This window comes from Microtus pennsylvanicus, chromosome 16, assembly GCF_037038515.1.
Source record: "Microtus pennsylvanicus isolate mMicPen1 chromosome 16, mMicPen1.hap1, whole genome shotgun sequence".
NCBI lineage: Eukaryota > Metazoa > Chordata > Mammalia > Rodentia > Cricetidae > Microtus > Microtus pennsylvanicus.
Genome location: NC_134594.1, coordinates 44,640,411 through 44,661,927, shown reverse-complemented (window position 1 = coordinate 44,661,927; position 21,517 = coordinate 44,640,411). Strand labels below are relative to the sequence as shown.

The window sequence follows — 21,517 nt, the reverse complement described above, 5'->3', positions numbered from 1 at the left end:
GAAACACTAAAGGAAATATTAAGAATGAAATGTTTGAAATACAAACAAAAAGCCAAAGCACAATGTTTAAATTACAGCACTCAAAACATAAGATGATTTCTTAAATACGTTGGGCTTTATCCCTTGAGTAAGAGGATTTGCACAGTAAAGCTCCATTGGTTAGTATGGGAATTACTCCTTGCTTTAATTTTCTCTTATCCTTTGCAAGGGAAACCTCTCCTTCTGCACCAAAGATTGCCCCTCTCCATCAACAGCTGTGTTGAGAAACTTGCCTTTGACACCAAGTCACGGGAGCGCCTCTCACAGAGCAGAATCAGACAAAATGCTTGCCAAGCTCTGTCCATTGGATACTTGCCAGAGAATATTCTAGACTGGAGTCAGCTAAGGGGTAGGTAGAAAGAATCTGAGAAGAACATGGAACTTTGAAAAGCCTTGGTCAGTATGCACATTTGATATTACATAACCACGGGAGATGCGTCACTCTCTTTTCTACAGAACTCCGAGATGACTGTGACAGTGCACAGCGATATCACCACTGTTTAAATTATTGCAGGTATTTGTCCTGTGAAAGCAGAGACAAGAGACTCCCATCCACGCTTCTCATAGTCTGCTGTCCTTAGTCAATGAGATGTTAGCTTATAAGTGTATCTGTCATTAAAAAGCAGTCAATATGTATTTTTTTCTTGTGTTGTTTGTTTGTTTGTTTGTTTTTCAAGACAGGGTTTCTCTGTGTAACATCCCTGGCTGTCCTGGAACTAACTCTTGCAGACCAGGTTGGCCTCATACTCACAGCGATCACCTGTCTCTGCCTCCCCAGTGCTGGGATTAAAGGCATGTGCCACTACCACCTGATGTCAATATGTGTTCTTTTCAAAAGTATGTATGGCAAATTTTTCAAGGAGTTGAAACATAAACTGAGATCCTGAATAAGGTGTAACATAGAAAAGAACAAAGACCACCAATGTATCGTTGAAAAAGTTCACTTTAAATAGGATAATCAGCACACCCAAGTCCTTAGCCCAGGACTGAAGGATGCCAGGATGAGGCTGCCTACACATGGTACGCATGGTATAAAGCCAGGTTGCGTTTCTGCTAAATGTCACCACTTCTAATTGCAGCTGGCATGGAATCTAAATATACATGATAAATAATAAAAACAATGAAGCCATTAATAACACTCCATCATAGAGAAAGGAAGCCAATGTAGAATACATGCCTGGTTTTACATGTCTCGAACACTGTACTCCCTTGCACACATCACAAGCCTGTGCAGTCTAGGCACCACGCTTATGTAAACAGCAGTGGGTGATTTTAGTTTGCTTGTGACACTATAATATTGGCATGTGCTTCCTGCTGTGAATTCTGAACTCTCTCTCCAGGGTCTGCTTCTGTTTTGTCCATACGCCAGAGCTACAGAAAGCTTGCCCATAATCTCATATGTTCAGAGCTGAGAAAATCAACTTCATGTCCAAGGAAGAAGAAAACATAGCCTTTGTATTTTTTGAGTGACTATAGAAAACAACAATAACAAAAAATGAAACAAAAGAAAAAAAGCCCTTTCTCAAATATTTTTTGCTTTCCAGAGGACGAATTAGAAATGCCAATCTTAAAACCCCAATGTACAAAGTGAAAACTAAAAATCAAGAGACAACACCTGAGCTGCAGATGAGGTTAATTTGAAAATTCAGAAGGGGAAGAGAATCCTAAAGACAAAGTTTTTTTGCGAATAAACCTTGGGAGGTCATGATCTTTTCTGAACAAATCAACTGCTAAGAGACATGATCACAAAGTTCACAGTTTAAAAGTGGATTTTCCTGGAAGCCATACATTTCTGTTTTCTAGTTGAGGAAACAGCATCGCAAGCATCATCATTATAATCTGCCCATCGGGTTCTTGGTTCATCAATTTTATTCAGTCTAAGCAGAAAGACTGGGGCCATCCTGTGTGTACCCTTTTAGTTCCTCAAAACAAAGCCAGACGTTAGTTGCATCTCTCAGTTGTGAAATCAGGCATATGACTCACTTAAAGATCTTAGATGATGGTTTAGGATCCCAGAAGTCAACAGCACAGCAGGACAGGCTGTATAGCTCTAAGTGTGCTCTCTGTATTTCACTCAAGACCCTAGCAGCTGAGGCACTGTGCTAAAGATTAGTCAACATTTTATTGACTGACACTTAAAAGTCATGGAAGCTAAGACTCATTGATACCTTAAATCCAACTGGCAACTACTGGAACACTCTGGGAGCTTTGGAAATGAGAACAGGAAGCCGAGAAATGGAAAAGTTTTTTTTTGTTGTTTTTTTTTTTTTTTTTTTTTTTTTTTTAAGCAGAGCATCTGGAAGGATGACGCCTAAATATCTGTGGGCTTTGCATAAGTGTGAAGAACCTCTTCTCCAGTCACAAGCATTTATTAAATGGGCAGTATCGCCAGCCTCTGGCAGCTGAACTAGGGTATACACCTTCTAAATCCTCTGTCCTTTGATTTCATACTGACAGATCCTCTAGTGAATAAAAACCAAACAAATGTGTATTAAAGAAATATAGCTTTGAAAGGTAACCTCATAGTCCCAAATGGATAACCATGTGAGGCCCCAGATGAGTAGTCGTAGTGATTCTCCAGTGGACACACATATCAAAACACTGAATTGAATATGGTAAACACACTAATTTATTTATTTTATTGATTGCTTTTGATGAAGTCTGGAAAATATAGGACAGTAAAATAATGATCTAAAAATATTAAGCATATGTTTTAAAAGGAAAGCAAAATAAAGCATTAGGAACCTAATCTAAATCTAAAATGTGACCTTTCTTGGCTTGCTAGGGTCTTATCAGTAACATTCACATAGTTCTATAGTATGTCAGATATAGACCTTCATCATTAACAAATAACATTTCAGTTCTATTTTTTCCACAACGATGTGTTGAACTGTGAAAAGACCATTGCATGCCAAAGGAATAGGCTTTTCTCTCACAAGCCTATGCTTCTGCATGCAACTCTTCCTTTCCCGCTACACTCTTCATCCTTCACCATCTCCCTTAGATACTGACATCATAGAAGGCTGTGCTATCCTGCAGGTAGAACAGCCTCGGGTTCCTTTAGCATCCCAAAAAGGTCTCTAGTACATCACAAGCCACACTGGCTGGGAACACCAAGTGCATATATAACCACACTCGCTAGACCTGTTTCCAGAGTGTGACAAGGCCATTAGAACAACAGTGTACAAGTCTGAACTGACCTCTTGGACCAGAGGGATGACGGGGCATTGGGAACATGAAGATGTGCACTGTGCATGCAGATCAGCTGTGGGGCATCTTGTGTAAGAAGGAACAAGGGCTAGCTCAGTAGCCCTTGGGGGCCACAAAGGTTTGCTTCTTAGTCTTCAGCCCAGCAGTACCACCAGCACCTCAGAACTTGTTCAAATGCCAACTCTCAGGTTCCACTCAGGACCTGCTAACTCAGAACCTGGATTTCAATCTGATCCCCAGGTCATCCACACCTGATTGGAGTAGCTCAACCACACCTGACTCTACCACAGCCCCACTGTGGGGAAGCTATTTAGCTTTACCCTTATGCAGCTGATCAAAGGGGGAAAAAGGAGAAGCTAAAACCTAGATTTTTGTTAAAGGCTCTTCGCTTGTTCCCAGCTGTCCAGATCAAAATAATCACATAGAAACTGTATTATTTGCAATACTGTTTGGCCAATAGCTTAAGCATATTTCTGGCTAATTCTTATATCTTAAATTAACCCATTTCTATTAATCTGTGTATCGCCATGTGGCTGTGGCTTACCATTAAGATTCCAGCACATCTGCCTCTTATGGGCAGCTACATGGCATTTCATTGACTCCACCTTCTCCATCATTCAGTTTAGTTTACTGCCTAGCTCTATTCTGCTAAGCCACTGGCCGAAAGAGCTTTATCTATTAACCAATACAAGCAACACATAGACAGAAGGAATTTCCACACCACTAGATCACAGAGTGATAATAAGGAGACTTTGGCACAGTTTGTGTCAGAGGTAATCAGCGCCAGATTTTGGATAATGACAGCATGCAGAAAATACAAATACAACGATAAATATTTTACTAGCGAATAGAAATGTCAATATTCACTCACAACCTTTGTGTCTTCTTTAATGGAGTGTATCATACTTTGGAGCTTTTGTGTTGGAATACCGAACAGAAACTGCCCATCTGAAGCTGCAATTTCACATTGGCGTGCTAAGACTAAGACAAGACAGTCCCCATGTACTCTAAACATATGTGAAATTGAATCTCTGGATGGCAGTGAGGTTTCAGCAAGATGGGTCCTAGGATATCAAAGGAACAATAAAACCGATGTGTTCAGTGTTCTGATTTTCAGAGGAAATGGTAAAATGATCAGTGAATGCTGAATCCCTTAGACATATCAAGGATCTCACCCTTTCTGCCCCTCCAGTGAGAAACAGGCGTGTGGCCGGCATAAAGAGAACTACTCACTACTCAGTCTGTCAAGGCCAATGACGGAGCTCACTGAGTTTGGACAACATGAGTATGGCCCTCATGAATTTGATCAGTTCTCCTGACGCAGTCTCCCTAGCGCTGGAATTATAGCATATGACATCATGCCCGGCCCTCAGGATATATGCAAAAGTGAAAGAAGAATAAATGACTCCATAAAGTTGTTTGTTTACCTCTCCACACGCATGTACATGGCCTCGTGAACACCCACACATACTGTTTACACAATAGTAGGAATGTGCTTTACCTAAGAGTGAGCTAGAAAATCAACAGGGAGAATTTAAAGCGTCTGTGAATTTCACCTGCATTCTCAGGTATGTAAGGGCTATGAGAGCCTAGGTCTTGTTCTTTCTCATGAGTGGAACCTATCCCTCTTCTCTGCCTGTCTTTTATATCCTAACATGCCAGTACAGAAACAAAACATGGCTTCCCCTCTTTAGCTCTGGGACCACTCCGAAATCTGTTTCCCTCTTATGTCTCAAATTCTCACACCCTTTCTCAGTCGTCCTTCTGTACCTCTCACTGCATCGAAGTATTCAAATATTTTTTCAAGTTTATTTTTTTCCGGTCACCTTATTTTTGATTCCATTACTTTTCAAACTTTTCTCTTGACCCTTGTCATTTTTCACTTTCTATTTCAAGGCAAGTGCCCCCGTGCCTGGACCATAGCCCTTTTACAGGAATTTCTTCTTGCAGTTTCTCATTCCTTTAGCTGTGATCTTCAGTGGTCATCAGAGGTCATACGTCTCCATCTCTACTTAGGAACAACTTAGGTGCAGCTCATAATTCGACTTAGTGAAGCTCTGGGTGCCCAGAATGGCACTTTGGAAGGTGATAGAATGTTTAAATGGCCAGAGTCTAGTAGGGGGTTTTTATATCACTGGGACAATGCCCTTGAAAGGTACAGCAAGAAACAAGGACCTGCACTTTTCCCTCTTGTTCTTCTCAGCCATAGACTTCCACCATGATGCACTGTGCCCAACCAATGACTTAAAGATGTGGGTTTGTCCAGTCATGAGTGAGAATTGCTACAACCCTGAGTCAAAGAAGACTGGTCCCTTTATAAACTGATTATCGAGGTAACTGCTTTAGTGATCGAAAGCTGAGGAACACAGGAGCTAATTCAACTTTTCATGCTCCATTATGCTTCACAGGTTGAGTAGGAACTAGCCTTCCTCTGTCATTTACATCTCAATTCAAAGAGTTTGTGTGAAGACAGATAGCATACAACTCCATAAAGGAGTTGAGCCCGAATCTCAGCGGTTGTATGCAAAATCACAGAGAATCCAATTTAAGAGAAAATCTTTAGAGATTTTTGTTGTTGTTTTTCAGACTTAAGGCTATCATGAGAGAGAGAGAGACAGAGACACAGAGAGAGAGAGAGACAGAGAGTGAGAAAGGAGGTAAGAAAGAGCAAGTTTCACATTGTACAGAAACTATAGAATCCACCATTGTCTGTTGTTTAAACCTGAAAGTCGGAGAACTTACTTCCTCTGTCAAACTTCCAACAGCAGTGTTGAAGAGGTGTCGGCATGGCATGACAGCATCCGTTATTAAAAGCTAGAAAGGATCATTGATTCATTGTTTTTTACTATGAATTACTTACTTACTCACTTCCTTTAAAGCCAAGGAAACCAAGCAGAGCTGAGGGATGCCAGAGAACTAAGATATGCTATAGACTTGATGTAGAAATTAGGTACCATCTCTGATCACTCCGATGCCCGCAAACACGCTTGACTTCTGCTGTTCACCCTAGGTGCAAAGTTTATGCCCTCACCTACACAGGCCCCATGTTCTGGATCAATGTGACACAACCCTGCTGCTCAATTTCTGAGAAGGAGAAGGAATCTTCCAACATAGCAAAGAGACTTTGCTGAGAGGACAGCCGAGGACTGGATTTAAGATCTAATTCTCCGGGAAGATGAACCGATGTCGTATGAGGTTTCTGAAGAGAGGTCTAATTCCAAGACAGGCAGCGTTCCGATGACCATGAATCATAACTGCTGTTGAATTTCTCTTTCACATGGCTGGAGTTACAGGTCTGCTCTTCTGAGCCAGAACAATTATTTTACAATTAGTTTAGACATGCCTGAGCCCAGAAGGAAAATTTCAATTTCAATCAACATATTTTCCTTTAATAGAACCCAGTGCTACCAAAAAGTAGGCCAATTCAACTTCTCACATGTAGTGGAATAGACAGACAGGCAGGCACAGACTGAGTCTTAGGTGTTTTCAAGCCATGCTATAAAATAACAACGGTGGGATTTCAAGTGCCAGACAAAAACAAACAGACAAACAGCCAAATTTATCCCTTTACTCTCAAGATGGAGCCCAGGCACGACCCTATGAAGCAGCGCATGCAGCCCTAACTTTGGACTGCAAATCTATCACTTAAACATCTAGTAAATGACCCAATTTGTTTACACGGCCCTCGAGCTTTTTATGGACTTTCCATAAAGAAGTTATTACATCCATTCCCTTTATTTTGTTTAAGAGTGTTTGAATGAGCCCCAGAACCACAAGCTAGTTAAACAAGCCTTGCTTAGATGGACGTGGTCTCATATAATTCACCACTACCGGGGAACTTTGCGGAACGGTGTTTGTAGTTTGGAAACCCGCAGATTCTCACATGCCAGAAGTATTTCCTGTGCTTTGTGCAGTTTTCAATGTTCGGCAGATATAGCCTATGAGGCCCATTTTCTTGGGTTTTTTTCCAATGCAAAGTGTGGCATTTGCACTTCTTCCAGAAGGCCTGCACCTCCAAGGCTTTTGCTGTGGCGGGCTAACCATTCAGAACAGGCTGCAGAGGAACACTCTAAGGGAAATGGGAAATCCAGACAAGCTAATGGGTTCCCTAAGATGTAAATGCAGGCTGTAGAAGGAAATCATTTTTTTAAAGCAGTTAGCTTAATGGGGTGCCCAACTGATGCCTATTAAAAGTTATCGGTGCAGATTAAAAATAAATTTCCACCAGGAAAGAAAAACTGCTTTTAGGAAGCAGAGAGATTATTTAATTCCTTATTCCATGTGCTTAATCATGCCTTTAAACCTCAAGTCTGCAAATATCCTCAAGAAAACAGAAATGAAAGTTGCCCTTTAATGGTTTAGAGTCACCAGTTAAGTTTCTAGAGGAGCCTCTCAATATCCTGGCCAGATTTCAACGTGCAATGCTATGCTAGTTTTAAATGGCTGCTTCATGTGCAAATGGTTAAGACAAGTTTGACCACAATGACCAACACAGAGCACGATCCTGTTGCAATGATATCTATATCTCTAATGGATAGAAATTGCATCAGACGCTATGATAATGTCCCTGTGCTATGACATGTGGTCTGGGTACTGTGAGGCTCTCCACGGGCCTATATAGAGTGCCAGCAACAGCACACTGAACTGTATGCAGAGTTTGAGACACCGTTCCACCCAATTTAATTGGTTATAATTATTATTGTTGTTGTTATTTTGTTATCAACATGGACAGCTCAGCTCCCAGGTCTCATTCCTTCAACTATGTATGTACAGATCCATGCTTTTCAAATATATCCAATTTCAATCTCTTTAGGTATCTACAAAACTGCTATAATAAATTTAGATTTATTTATTAGTGAAACTATTTATATTGTTATTAATCAGAACCGGAGCCTTATACACGCTAAGTGTGTTCTTCAGTGATCTGATGGCAGGTCACACTTTACCCAGCATTGCTGTAGATTTATGGTGTCTCCCAAGTTCCTAAACAATGTGAACCTCAACCCCCGTAATCATGTCTAGGTTTAAAATAGGACAAGTCAAGAAATATGCACACTGAATTGTGCCAGTTTTCCAAACTGAGTGAGAAACACCCACCGATAAAACAGTTTAAAATTCTGGCATGGTTGGCACACACCTTTGATTCCAGCACTTGGAAGGCAGAGGAGAAAGATCTTTGAGGCCACCCTGGTCTACATAGTAAGTGCCAAGACAGCCAGGACTATGTAGAAAGATGCTGTTTCAAAAAAGAAAAAAAGAAAGAAAGAAATATGGAAGGGAGAAAGGAAGGAAGGAAGTAAGGAAGGAAGGAAGTAAGGAAGGAAGGAGAATATTTCTTTCATCTCATCTGCTCCTGTCTTTACTCACATCTAAAGCAAATGTACTGATTATAAACACCCTCAGTTGCTATAGAAAGGGAAATTATCGCACTTTAATGCCTCCCAATTTACATTTCTAATCACCCTAGCTGTGAACACATGTGATGGAATGGGATGTAAGCTGTGATTTATCCCTCAGTAGAGAGAAAAGATGACTAAAAGACAGATATCCATATAATGAACCAAAAAAGAAAAAAAAAAAAAAAAAGAACTGCCAGAAACAGCAGCAGTGTCATGGAAATCTAACTTCTGCTGATGTTTCTCATCTATTTTGTGATTCAAGGGCAGGCACAGTGAGCAGCTGGGCGTACTTAAGCCAGAGGCCCAGTTCTATCGTACAAACACTGAAATGCTTGAAACAACGTCCACCAGGAGCAAGGATTCCTGGAGTGCAAACAGCACAGCTGCAAATAATGGCAGCATATCTCCAAAGCACACTCACCGTCCTTGGGTCATTTCCGGTCCTTACCTATCTTAAGATCCTGTAGGCATTGTGATATATACAGGGGCCAGAGAGAACGCCGTTTCTCAGCAAAGGCATCTGTAAGGACTAGTATCCTACTGCACTTGACTTCCTCTTCACTTAAAACTAGCAAGGCTGATGTGGTGCTTAGGTAACAGCTTCATTATACCAATGCCTTCTAACAGAAGCTGCCTCTGGTCAAACTCTGGAACCTTCCCCCAGCCTCCTCCTGCATGCCATGTACTTCATGAATGAAGTGTGAAAATAGCTCTTTGTTTCCATCAAGGAGGCATTGAAGAATAGTGTGAGCACACGCGGGCATGGCTCGGGAGCTGGGAGGGAGATTATGCAGTTCGCTCGTCTAGCCCATTCAAAATATGCTTAACTACTGAAAGAAAAAAAAAAAAAAAACTCAAGCAAGGAGTAATTAACCATGAAGACCAAAGCAGAACCCTTTCCCTTCATGCCTGTTTAGAAAAAAAAATAACTAAAAATAGTGGTTTAGAGCTGAAGTATAAACGTGAAGACAATTTTGTCTTTCATTATGTTGACTGTGAATGCTGCAGGAAGCAGACCCTGAAAACAGCACCAAGACTTCAAATACAGGCGCTCAGGACGACTTTCTCCATTTCCCGCTTTCTAGAGTCTAGACTGTTCTTGTCTTTGTTGTTTTGTTCAGGCTGCTCCGTCTGTAGAATGTTTCCTTTTATCTCAAACACTCATTCTGAATCAAGTCAGCTATGCTTAAAGGAACATTTCTCCTTGAACTGGGGAAAATCAGCCATCCAGACCAAGCAACTATTCAAGTGTGGTCAGTCCTCTTCATCCTTATATTATTGTGGACACAGAACTGAGCTAACGGATGGTTCTGCCAACCTTCTGCAGCAGATTTTCAAGGCCAATAACTGTCCCAGTGCTCAGAAAGATGGGGCATGGGGGCATGAGGATGGTGAGTTTACAAAACCAGTCTGGGCTACAATGGTGAGGTCAAGATCAGCTTGAACTACAAAGAGCAGATGTTTAAAAAGGAGGAAGAAGAGGAGGGGGTTGGAAGTAACAAGTTCTTCATGTACCCAGCAGAACCCCAGCACCTAGGGCAGAGAGAGCTAGGGACAGAACACATGCTCATTACAAAGCCCTAAAAAGAAGCATTCAAGAGCTGTTTCTCAAAGACTAGGCACATGCCTACAAGGTCTGTCTTGGAGTCAGACTTAAGGAGACTATTTCACCAGCTATGGGAACTCCACTAAGCTACTTGTTTATCTGACTACCTCAGGGGATGGTTGCAGATGAACTTGCCCTTTCTGCAAACACAGAGCATAAACATGCTCCCTGACAGGCACTTCTGAAACTCCTAAAGCTTCTCAAAACGAGGGACTTATACAGAGCCCCCAAGAACCGTCCCTAGACTGTGGGGTCTGTGTTTTTCTGGTGGCCCTGTTGTCTTCTCAATGTGCAAAAGACACTGCAGCAATGAGAACTCATGACCTTGATAACAGCAATGTGCCTTTGGAATTGGGAGGCTGGCTTCCTTCAAAGGAATACAGTACTCCTCAAATGTTCAGCAACACACCTCATCTCATGGGGAAATTACTCAGCTCAACAGGAAAGGGATGAAGGAAGCCAAGCACAAAAGCATTATCATTTGAAAGTCGGAGGGATTACCACAGGCCATGAAAAAGCAAAAGCAGTGAAGCTAGCCTTGGAAGCTACCACCAAGACCAGTGACAACCATAAGTAAGCAATGCCACCTCCAATGGACCAGAATAACATCTGTGATGCCTGAGATCTAATGGGAAGCGAATTCAACGCCATCACTGTGGGAGAGGTGAACTTAGAATGCACAAAAATATTATATCTAAGTACTTGGCTTTAGTGTTACAGCTCACCTTTATAAGTTCTAGACCATTTGTGTTAAGATTTAATCATTTCAACAGAAAGTTTCTTAAATTAAACCTATGTTGTCTCAGGCAAGTCATTGATCTATTGTAGTGAGTTCATTTTCTGGTGTTCTTGGCTTTGTCAAAGACAAAAATAAAGAACTTCTGAATGGGACCAACAGTGTGACATACATAAAATTTTCTTCCATAGAAGAGCACACTGAGCTTGCTCTAGTTCACCACATGGTTATTCATCAATTCCTATGAAACATTTAGTGAAAAATATTGAGCTTTCCAAAATTAAGCTTAATTTTGGAAAGGTTGGTTCTAAAAGTGGAGATGTATGAATTTTTAAAATGTCAATCTTTTGTATAACAATAGAGCAACACATTAGCAATTCACTGCTGATAAGCTATCTCATACTTTTACAAAGGATGGCTTTTCTCTAAGGCCGCACCCAGTTTTCTTGTCAGAGGATACTAGGGTCTTCCCAGGTCAGACATCATCATCATAGTACTGGTTGTTAATTTTTAGCATCTTAAGGTGCAAGCTGACTGTGAGTCAAAGCACACAATAAAAAGTAGCCTGGTTTTCTGGTTTCTCATCTACTTCGCAATCTCAACAGTCTTAGCCCACATCAAATCCCCATCCTCAGAAGACACAACATACGCATACATGCAAACAGCACTTTTAAAAAGAGTAGCCAGCATCACACCATATCTAGGAAACCTGCCCACTGCTTGGTACCCACTTGGAGTACACTTGGGGATTTGGTGTCTTCACCAAAATTGTCAAGTAGTATTCCAATCTGTCCCACCATTCCCAAGTTTATCTTTCTGTGGAAAGGACCAAATACTGTGGAGGATAGCTTTAAAGAGGGACAGCTTCTATAATAGATACCACTGTCTTGCTATATAAAGATGTCTCTCATCCAGACTATTTCAGATATTGGTGGGAACACAGGATTTGCCTCGCCCTGATCCAGGGGTTATAGCTCCTACAGAAAACAAATCAGACTAGGTCCAAGCTCCCAAAAGGACTCTGACTCCATAGTAAAATCTGAGAAGAAGAACAGACCCCCCGACTGAAAGAAAAGAGTCAAGGAACAAGAGGAATCTAATAAAGCAGGTCAAGTCCTATACAGCTAATTATCCTTGATGAGGCACTAAGGTTGGACGGCTGGACTGAAAGGTCAGAAAAACCTGTCCTGAAAGATGCTATGTCTAATATCCACAACAGGAAGGGGCAGCTTAAGCAAAGAAAGAGTGGTCAGTATTAGCCAGGGAAGCAGGGACAGTTAACCAAAGCACTGGACCTCCCATGTCCGTGTCCATTCATCTTCTACATGCACCTCTTAAAAGTAAAACCAAAAACCTGCCAGTGAGGTATGCCCCAAAAGAAACCACACCCCTTCTTCACTCCAGGTCTTTCCAGTGAGTTTAATCTTAGCCAGAGCTGCACCTTAACCTAGTCCAGCCTCTCAAAGGCCATTTGCTAAAGGAAATTCCCAATCAAGCCTCTAGACAGATTCATAGGAAAAAGAAAAGGGAGCCTGGCAGTGGTGACGTGTGCCTTTAACCCCAGCACTCAGGAGGCAGAGACAGGGGGATCTCTGTGAGTTTGAAACCAGCCTGATCTACAGAGTGAGTTCCAGGACAGGCTCCAAAGCTACAGAGAAACCCTGTCTCAGGGGAAGAAGAAAAGGGGGGAGGAGTCATATTTGCCCTCACAGGTGAAGTTGGAAGTGGAAATAAATATGTAGCACAAAACGTTTAATAAGTGAATTTGCAATTATATGAATAGTACAGAGATATTTAGACTACAGTCAATAGTTACAAATAAACGATCCATCACATTAAAATTAGAATAATCTAATGAAGAAACTTTGATTATGACATGGTATTTTGACACAAAACAAAGCCAATGGGGATTACTCTAGATGTGTTGGAAATACTGGATTTGCAGATGTTTTATATAAATTAACCTCTATCAGATTATCATCAGGATTTTTAAATACAAGGCATGAAAGTTTATAGATAGAGCTGAGACTCTTAACAATTCGGAAGTTACCATCACAAAGGTAGACGTGGCCATCAGACAGGCAAGAAGGAGCTTTCAGGAAGGCTAATGCACCAACACAGCTAAGGCTTAGCGGGGTGAGAGAGCTATACACTCAGGCTGCGACTGGAGAGAAAGCCTAGTTTCGATCCCAGCATCTTTTTTTTTTCCCTAGGCGTTAACAAGTTCCCTGAGCATCTGCGGAGCATCTCCAGGACCTGTACACGTTCCGAACACCTTCTAAATGTAACGTGCAGTAAATCTGAATCAGCACAAACAAAGACTGTTGGTACAGGACTTTCAAAACCCACCTACTGCAGGGAAAAGCCAGGACTCATGGTTACGTAAGAGTTCTTTCCCTAGTCAGCTGCCTCTGCTCTCAGACAGAGCAAAACCATAGGAGGAAGTTTCTTCTTCAAGCTCCTAAATAACAAAAATAAATGTTACAAAGGTCACACACTCTAACTTGCAAGGAAGTCCTTGCAGCCCTCACTCAGACCCTGTGTCCTGTTGGACACCTTAAAGACTCTGGTTGGTTTGTGCACAGAAGAGCTCCCAGGTTACACCTAAAGGGGTAAGAGGTGGGCACAGTTTGATTAGGGTACAGGCATGTGGCAGCAGTAAGAAGAAAAAGTTAGCACTAAGGGAGGGACCAACAACCTCAAAACCATTCCTAGTGGACCATTCTGCACAAGCTCAATTGCCCCAAGAACGATGAAGGCTCCTATAGAAAGAGCATATGCAATGACCAATGCTTCCAAGTGAGCCTCAAAGGAGGCAAACTCTGAGTCAAAATTCAAAGAAGAAGGACAGTGAAAAGCAATTTCAGATTATGCGTCAATTAAAATCACTGACACAATTCACACGAAGCGTGACACCAGCCACTGCCTTGGGATTACTATCGATTTGGACTACGATCAGTGCACAAAGTAAGACTTTCCTCTTGTTTTTGAACATATACCTGATTCCTCCTGCTGCAACACAGAGGCTCTCAGGAAGGACTTCGGCATCTCACGGTAGGCATTCTCACCCCGAAACACTTGTGTCATATCAAGTTTAGCAGTCAGAAACCCTCCAAGTAGGTTAATGGTATTTTTCAGTTCATTTCCTTGAGGAACATTGAGAAAGCATTGCTTCATACTGGAGCCTTCAGGGTGTGAATTAAGCCTTCAGGGATGAAGAAGGGCTGGGTGTAATGTTAAGTGGTATAGATCTTATCTCACATGTGTGAGGCCTGGGCTCCATCAGTAACAGTGAGGGGGAGGTGGATAAAAGCATTTCTCATTCAAATAGCAAGAGTTATAATCTTACAATAGGAAACAGAGAAACAAACAAGTAACTAGTAACTTGATAAATGACACATGCCCACATGCTCCAGTCTAAGTGCGCGCGCGCGTGTGTGTGTGTGTGTGTGTGTGTGTGTGTGTGTGTATCCACTATGGAACAGACCTAGCATCCAATTCCCACTTATAACATCAAAGTAATACTGTAACTAAGGCCTAGGAATATAAACACATTGGGAGGGGGCCTTGAAAACAGAGCCAAGCTCCTATCATCACAAAACAAGATCAATTTGAACCTTTGAAAGGCCTTTGCATACATCACACCAAGTGGACCCCTGGCTTCTCTAGGTGGAATTTTCAGGAGGGTTCACACCTTCAGAGCGCAACAATCATCAACACAGAAAGAGCAACAGGGCAATCAAAACTCAAACACAACCCAAATTGAGGCTGAACAAAGACCCAAATAAGGAAGTGGCAATTTTGGAAGCCAAAGAAAAGGAAGAAGAAGCGGTTATTCCAGGAAATCTGGTCACATTCCAGAGGGATCTTCTCTCACACCCACCTGTTAGCTTCAAATCCTGAGGAAGTGGAAAACTCAACCTGAGCATGTGCAGAAAGATAGCTCTATACTGCCCCCTAGTGCTAGCCAGGCCCACCTCTCCTTAGGCTGGAAAGGGTAAGGTGAGTTCCTCTGCTCGCCACTTCCTGCTGCCAACACTCCAAGAGCTAAACATAGCCATATCCTCTACCCACAGATTAGGAAACGACTGAGCTATTTTTAGCATCATACATCTTAGGAATGAGAAAGAGCCAGCCTCAGATAGCACCAGAAGGTGTGTGGCCTGGCTTACTGAACTCACCTCTCCTGGAGATGTGGAGCAACCCAGCCACTGTAGGCAGCTGAAAGTTCCAGGGCTCTCACTGCCAAGTGCTGATAGATAGCACATGGATCACAAGAAAGGACCACAACGAAAGAGCAAGGCCATGCACAGGTCCTAAGGAGTCTGGGAGATGCTAGGACACGGCAGTAAGATATGAGGGACCAGGGACAGGGAGAAGAAGAGCCAGCACACTGGTGTCATGAAGAAGGTGATCCAGTAAGAACTGGACATTAATTTTGCACAATACAGGACAAAAGTTGGTCGGATCTGCTTCCTGCCTAGGTATAGCTGGCACTGTGGTTCCTTTGACCTCTCAGCCCTCTGCAGGCCGTATGATTATAGACAGATCGCTAGACTGCCCTTTGATCAAGTTCAGGAGCCTACAGATGCCACATACCATCACATTAGCTAGGGGTAAGGAGTGGGCACGGCAATAAATGTGATACTGTACCCTGGCACAGCGAGGGATAATGAAGAGTACTTATGCATTTTTGGACTTTTTTTTTTAAAAGATGAACACTTTACAGAACTGAAATCCAGATGTGGAGCCTTGAAGCATCCCCTATATAGAGAAAATGCCACTGCCAGTTAGACAATGTTTGCGCTAGATTTTCAACCTGCAAATGCTGTTCACAGACTTCTTACCTGGCTAGTGAGGTTGCATTGTAAACAGATGACAAAGTAGAAAAACATGTCCATTTCTTTCCAGATAGCGGCACTTGTACACAGGGTGTTTAATATTCCAGTTTCAGGCAGCCTACATTAGCATTGTGGTTTCATGTGCAGTATAAAATTTCTATTTACAAAAGAGTCTCAAGAATTACTTCATAATGGCAGATCAAGAGCAAAAGACTTCAGAAATGGCATGATGTAAATCATATGGGGTTCAGAGGCTAAGCAAATTACACACCCGAAGCTTCCCTGGCCTTATGAAAGAAGCCTTTCTCCAGCTCTGTGCAATCCCAGCCCAGGGGAACTTGCATCTGAACGTTTTCTAAACATTTCAGGTACACTTGAAAGCTGAAAGTAATTCTCATTTCCTATGCCGGATTAAGTCGTTTCCAACACACACAAAATAGTCATTCACGAACACACACACACAAAAACACACCACCAATAGGTGAGGACTTCTGGGCACAAAGGCACGTTTTAAAAAAAAAAAAAAACAGTTCAAGAGAAAAACCATCACTGCTTGCCTTGCAAACGTTCAAGTGGCCTCTCGACCCCCATCTTCTCACCTAATTCTTAATTGGCGCCTGCCTTCCCATAGACAACGTTTCAGTTAAGAACACTAATGTCTTTCCTAAACTCACTCTACCCACACCCCCGGATACCTGTGCAAAGTCAAACTTGCCACAACTCATTCATTTCCTTCTTGAAAGGTGTTCTTTTACTTGTGTCTCTGGCCATATGCCACCCTGCCATGTCTTTTCCAAGCCTTCTCACAGCCCCAGTGTCCTCTCCACGCTGAGGTTGTGGGGCATTCCGGCTCGCGCTGCCCAGTGAGTTTTGGAAGTTGCAAACTCCCTGTTTCCCCACAGCTAAAGTGCACGCGGACTCACAGGACTCCATCTGTAGCGCCAGAGACGCGACCATCAGCTCCATGGTTGAAGGAAAGACCCCACACGCCACCGCACAATGCCAACCGGAACGCACGGAGAGAAGCGGGAAGGGGGAAGAGGGGGCGAGACTCACCGTTCTGCTCCTTGTCGCTGGAGAGCTGCAACTTGCTGCTCAGGTTGGACTCAGCCCGAGTCCCGGTTCTCTGGCCGGCCAGGGCAGATGTCAGCAGGAGGAGGCCGAGGAGGAGCATTTGGCTGACTGGGGCGAGGGCTCACTCGCGGCGGGCACTGGGGAAGCGGCGAGTCCGAGGCTCAGCCCAGCCTGGGGAAGGCTGCGCTGCAGTGGAAGCGCCTGGCCGGCTCTGGCAGCGGAGAATCGCAGGGTAGTTTCCACATAATCCCATCCAAAACTTTTTCCTAGAGCCCTCTTCTGTGTCTCCAGTTTTTGAAAAGGATCAAAGCAAAACCTGGACCTGAACCAGTTTCCCAAGGTTTAAACAAATCCTGAGCTGTGCCGAAGTGCCGGGGGTGGGGGGGGAGGCGAGGGAGGAAAGAGGGGGTGGGGACGCGGGGGAGCGGCGAGGAGTCGTGGCGACTCGCAGGGAGCACCTGTCAGTTTGGGGGGCAGGACGCAGGCGAGGACTCGAGGTCCCGCAGAGCCAGTCTGGAAGCCAGGTCGGCAGCGAGGCGAGCACCTTGGGATCAATGACAAAGCTGCGGAGCGGGGCGGCCGGCGGCGCCCCACCCCCACCTGGGGGGAGGGGACCGTGCCCGGCGAGCGCCGCGCGGGTCCTGGGCGGGCAGGGAGGCCTCGGGGGCTACTCGGGATTGGCCCCAAGCGTCCGCTGAGCCGCCACCTAGCTGCGGTCGGCGGCCACCGAAGTCCTCCCGGGGACGGTGTACGCTCTGCAGGAAGCCGGGAGAACCAAGGCGGCTCGGAGTCCCGCGCGCTCGGGTGCCTGAGCTGCGGCAAGGTTGGACGCACGGCTGGGGAGCGTTGGCCGCTTTGCACTGACTGCGCTGGGAAGGCCTGGCGGGCCGGGACGGCCGCGCTTGTCCCCTCCCCGTCTCCACCTTCCCCCAGCGGGCGGCGCGCGGGGCGCGGGGCGGGCTGGCGGGCGGGCTCGGGGGGCGCGGGGGGCGCGGGCCGCCAGCTGGCGGGCCAACAGGTGCTGGCGCAGACAGGGGGTGCTGCGGGGCCCGCGGCAGACTGAGCCCACACTGTGGCGAGGAATGCCGCCAGGCGGCCCTGGCTTCCTTTCCCCTGGGGCGCCCCTAACCCCAAATAAGGAGCCCGAGGGCTGCTGAAGGGTGCTGCAAAAGCAGAGAGAGCGATGTAGGAGAGGACAGCCACTCCTCTTCTGGCTCTCCCCGGCTGAGACTTGTCTTTCATTCCGAAGGGGATCCCCACTCCCAAAGAGCTTTGCCAGGACTCGTGGCCAGAGTTCTGAACTGAAGAAGGGAAGTGGAACTCAGGATCCTTCTAGAATGCCTCTTTCTGGACTGGGACGAATAAAACAAACGTGAAGGTAGAGTCCAACGTGAAGGTAGAGTCCAAGTTGTCACATGAATTGAAGCCTTGCGCCACTGGATCCAAATGCATCCTTTCAGGCAAGGAGCTGGGGTTGGAGCTTAGCACTGAGCACTGGAGTCTCCGCTTCAGCAGTTGGGTACTGCATAAGAGTTTCCATGGAATCCAGCACCTACCTGGAGTGTCTGGGGACACCATGTGGCAATTCTAGGCTGTCCCTGAGCCCCTGATATTTGAACGGGTTGCCCTTAAAGCATGAAGTGCTTGGTGCTGAGACCTAAAAGCGTTTGTTCTCACGGATTCGTCAGCAGAGACGGCATTGGGTCCCTGCGATGCATGTGTCTGTGGCAGGATCTAGCATGCTTTCCTTATCAAAGCGCAGAAAATCCTCATGAAAGTGTTGAAGGCACAAGTAAAATTTGAGTCCTAAACAAAAGGATGCATCTTCTTGGGCAATAAAAAAAAAGAAAAGAAAACTAAGAAAAGTTTAAATGATATCTTAAACAAATGTCTTGCGGCGCCGTCAGGTGTGTCATCAAATCTTTTGTCGAATCAATCAGTGCAAGCGCTTCCACCACAGAGCCAAGGGAACGCTGCTCCTGAAAACCAGGCATAATTCAGGACCAGGAACAAACTACGGGTCCAGTCCCTATGCCAAAACGTCAAGACTTTCTGTTCTCGGACACAATTGGGCCTACCAAACAGCTCTCTCTGCTAACCAGGTCCCAGTCCTCTTTCCCTGTCTTTTAACTGGGTAATGGAGGGATTGTTCCTTAGGATAACTCCTGTTTGGCATCCAGGGAGTCCTAAATTCAATCCCCAGCACCAAATAAATAAAAGTACTACCGTTCTCCTGTGAAAACTTTACAAACATGTCCCATTCATTCATCCTTCTTTGGTTCCTACCTCCACAGTGCTGGATAGAAAGACAATAAGTCCCTCGCTTAGACTTTGAGAGTATACAAGTTAATGGTACAAACCTTGTGACTTTGTTCAAGCTAGCAGCTCATCATCTTCGGTGCAAGTCCGTAACTGCACACAGGAATTCCAAAACTATTTTGTGCAGTTTTTGCATGTGCAATCTCCAATTTTAATCAAAAGGAGATACAAAAAAGAAGCGCCTCCTAAATGGATCTCTTTGCAATCCTTACTGTCCAGTCCTCATAATTTTCTTGGTTGTCAAATCAGGGATTTTCTAAATGAGCGTCTTGCATTTCTATACAGTTGGCATTCTTGACCACCCACATAGGGCGTGTGTGTGTGTGTGTGTGTGTGTGTGTGTGTGTGTGTGTGCTCAGATTTAACCCATTTGCACTCAAGACTCCAAGGGGTGATGACTAAGCTTTATTTTGTATCTCTTCAGATTGGCCAGAACAGTGCCTGGCACACCGGGACCATAAATAAACACGCCAAGCTGACTGACAGGTTTCTTTATTGGACTCACATTCTCCCTGGAATTTCAGAGAAGGTTGTATTTGAAAAGTTACAGACGATATACAATAGGACTCCACCTCTGCGTTTCACCTCATCCATATTCTACAGAATGATTTGACAATTGCCTTTATAAATAAAACCAGCCAGGTTCTCCTGAGTGACCCCAAGACAAAATCACATCCACATTGGCTGGTTTCTTCTCAGTGTACCCACATGGTTGCTGTTTGAACTGCTCTTGCCCTTGGCAAAGTTCTTTTTAACACTTTGTCCTCTGCTGGTATTTTGTTCCCTTTTGCTTTTAAACTTTCCCCAGGAAAGTAAAACCCTTGCACTGAAAGTCAGTTTTACAAAATCCAGAGTCCTGCAATTACTAAACAATCTATTTTGAATGAATATGGCTTTGTTTTAGCCCAAGGCATTTTCCTTGAGGAATGGTATCCTTGCCGCCAACCAAGAAAAAAATCATTTCAAACATTCTTTGTGGTTTTCATGTTTTTTAAAAAACCGTAGGAAGCTGTGGGCATGGCAATCCTCCTGGATGGATCGGGAGCCAGTGCAACCTATAAATTATGACTGAAAACCGTGGCAGCATGCACTTGACTTCCGGATGGCCGTGTGGGGGAGGGGAAGAGGAGTCTCTACAATTTTTTAAAAACTGAAATAAGCCTCCTAACAAGATATCACATCAGTTAATCCTAAAATAACGAGAAGGGAAGAGGGCAGGGACCATGGGAATGTATTTTTTGGTCAGAAAATCAAATAATACAAATTGTATTGTTCTTTTTCAGTACACCACACACACACACACACACACTATTATTTTATGACATTTCACAGAACTTTTCCTCATTTAGTAGTAGGTAATGGAGCATGAGTTCTCGAAACTCTTAAACTTTTGTTCTACATAAACACCATGCGTCTTGTTTCCACCATGCTAGCAAGCAACAATTATACCCACATATGGAAAACCCTGGGCCCAGGAAATCATTACTAAGCAAAGCAAATGCCGCAGACCACAGAGAAATAAATGTCTGCTCTTGGGGGAAAAAATAGCAATAAATAAACGAAGCGCTCAGTCTGAAAGTGTTTCTCGCTTTCATCTTTCTCTGAGCACCCATATGTGTATTACAAGCTCTCCTTTAGTAATTAATAATAATAATAATAATGACAGTAAACCATGAGACTGGATTTCCAATCTAGCAATAAGGAAGCACTCGTTCTTCCGTTCTCCTCCCCTGGCCTCAGGTATCACTTTCTTTCAGTGCCGTCTGGAAAAGGTTTGCCTTCTATGACAGATGGGAGACACGTTTGCTGAGGCCCTTCTCTCTGAGGAATGGAAACGTGCTCGTTTTGACTTTGAAGTTGGGTAAGAGAATGAAAGGTGGGGAGTTAGATGTGTGTGGTCCAAGACAGGATACAGGGGTGACAAGGACAGTTGTTGAAGAGGCCCTCTGTGGCCTTTTTTGCTGAAGAAAAGCTGCTGTTTCCTTTTGGAAATCCTAGTGACTATGGCCAGATTTTTGCGAACTCTCAGAAGTGCTTGTCTGACTCAGACTTCAGAGAAAGTGAGCAGTCAGCAGCCAGCCCCAAGAAAGGAGGCATGGTGACCTCCCACCCACTGCAACACAAGATAGCTTCACAAGGAGCCTGGAGACCATGCGCTGAGTCTGCCTGTACTGCTGACAAACATCCCTCCCCTCTCCACCTTCTGTTCTTTTTCCTAGGAAATCAACCCTGGATTCTGTCCCAGACCCCTGACTGGTTTCAAATTCTTTGATTCTTTGAGCGATTATAGATA

At 44.1% G+C, this 21,517-nt stretch overlaps 1 protein-coding gene across 1 annotated transcript in view; it reads right to left on the bottom strand.

Moving 5' to 3' along the window:
• The window catches only part of Pdgfc (platelet derived growth factor C), a 145,423-nt gene extending 127,959 nt beyond the window's left edge, over positions 1 to 17,464 (bottom strand). The window contains exon 1 of the mRNA XM_075950776.1: positions 16,888 to 17,464. Coding sequence (XP_075806891.1) covers positions 16,888 to 17,005 — 118 coding nt within the window. The 5' untranslated portion in view covers positions 17,006 to 17,464. The remainder of the gene's footprint in view (positions 1 to 16,887) is intronic.
• Positions 17,465 to 21,517: the final 4,053 nt, after the last annotated feature.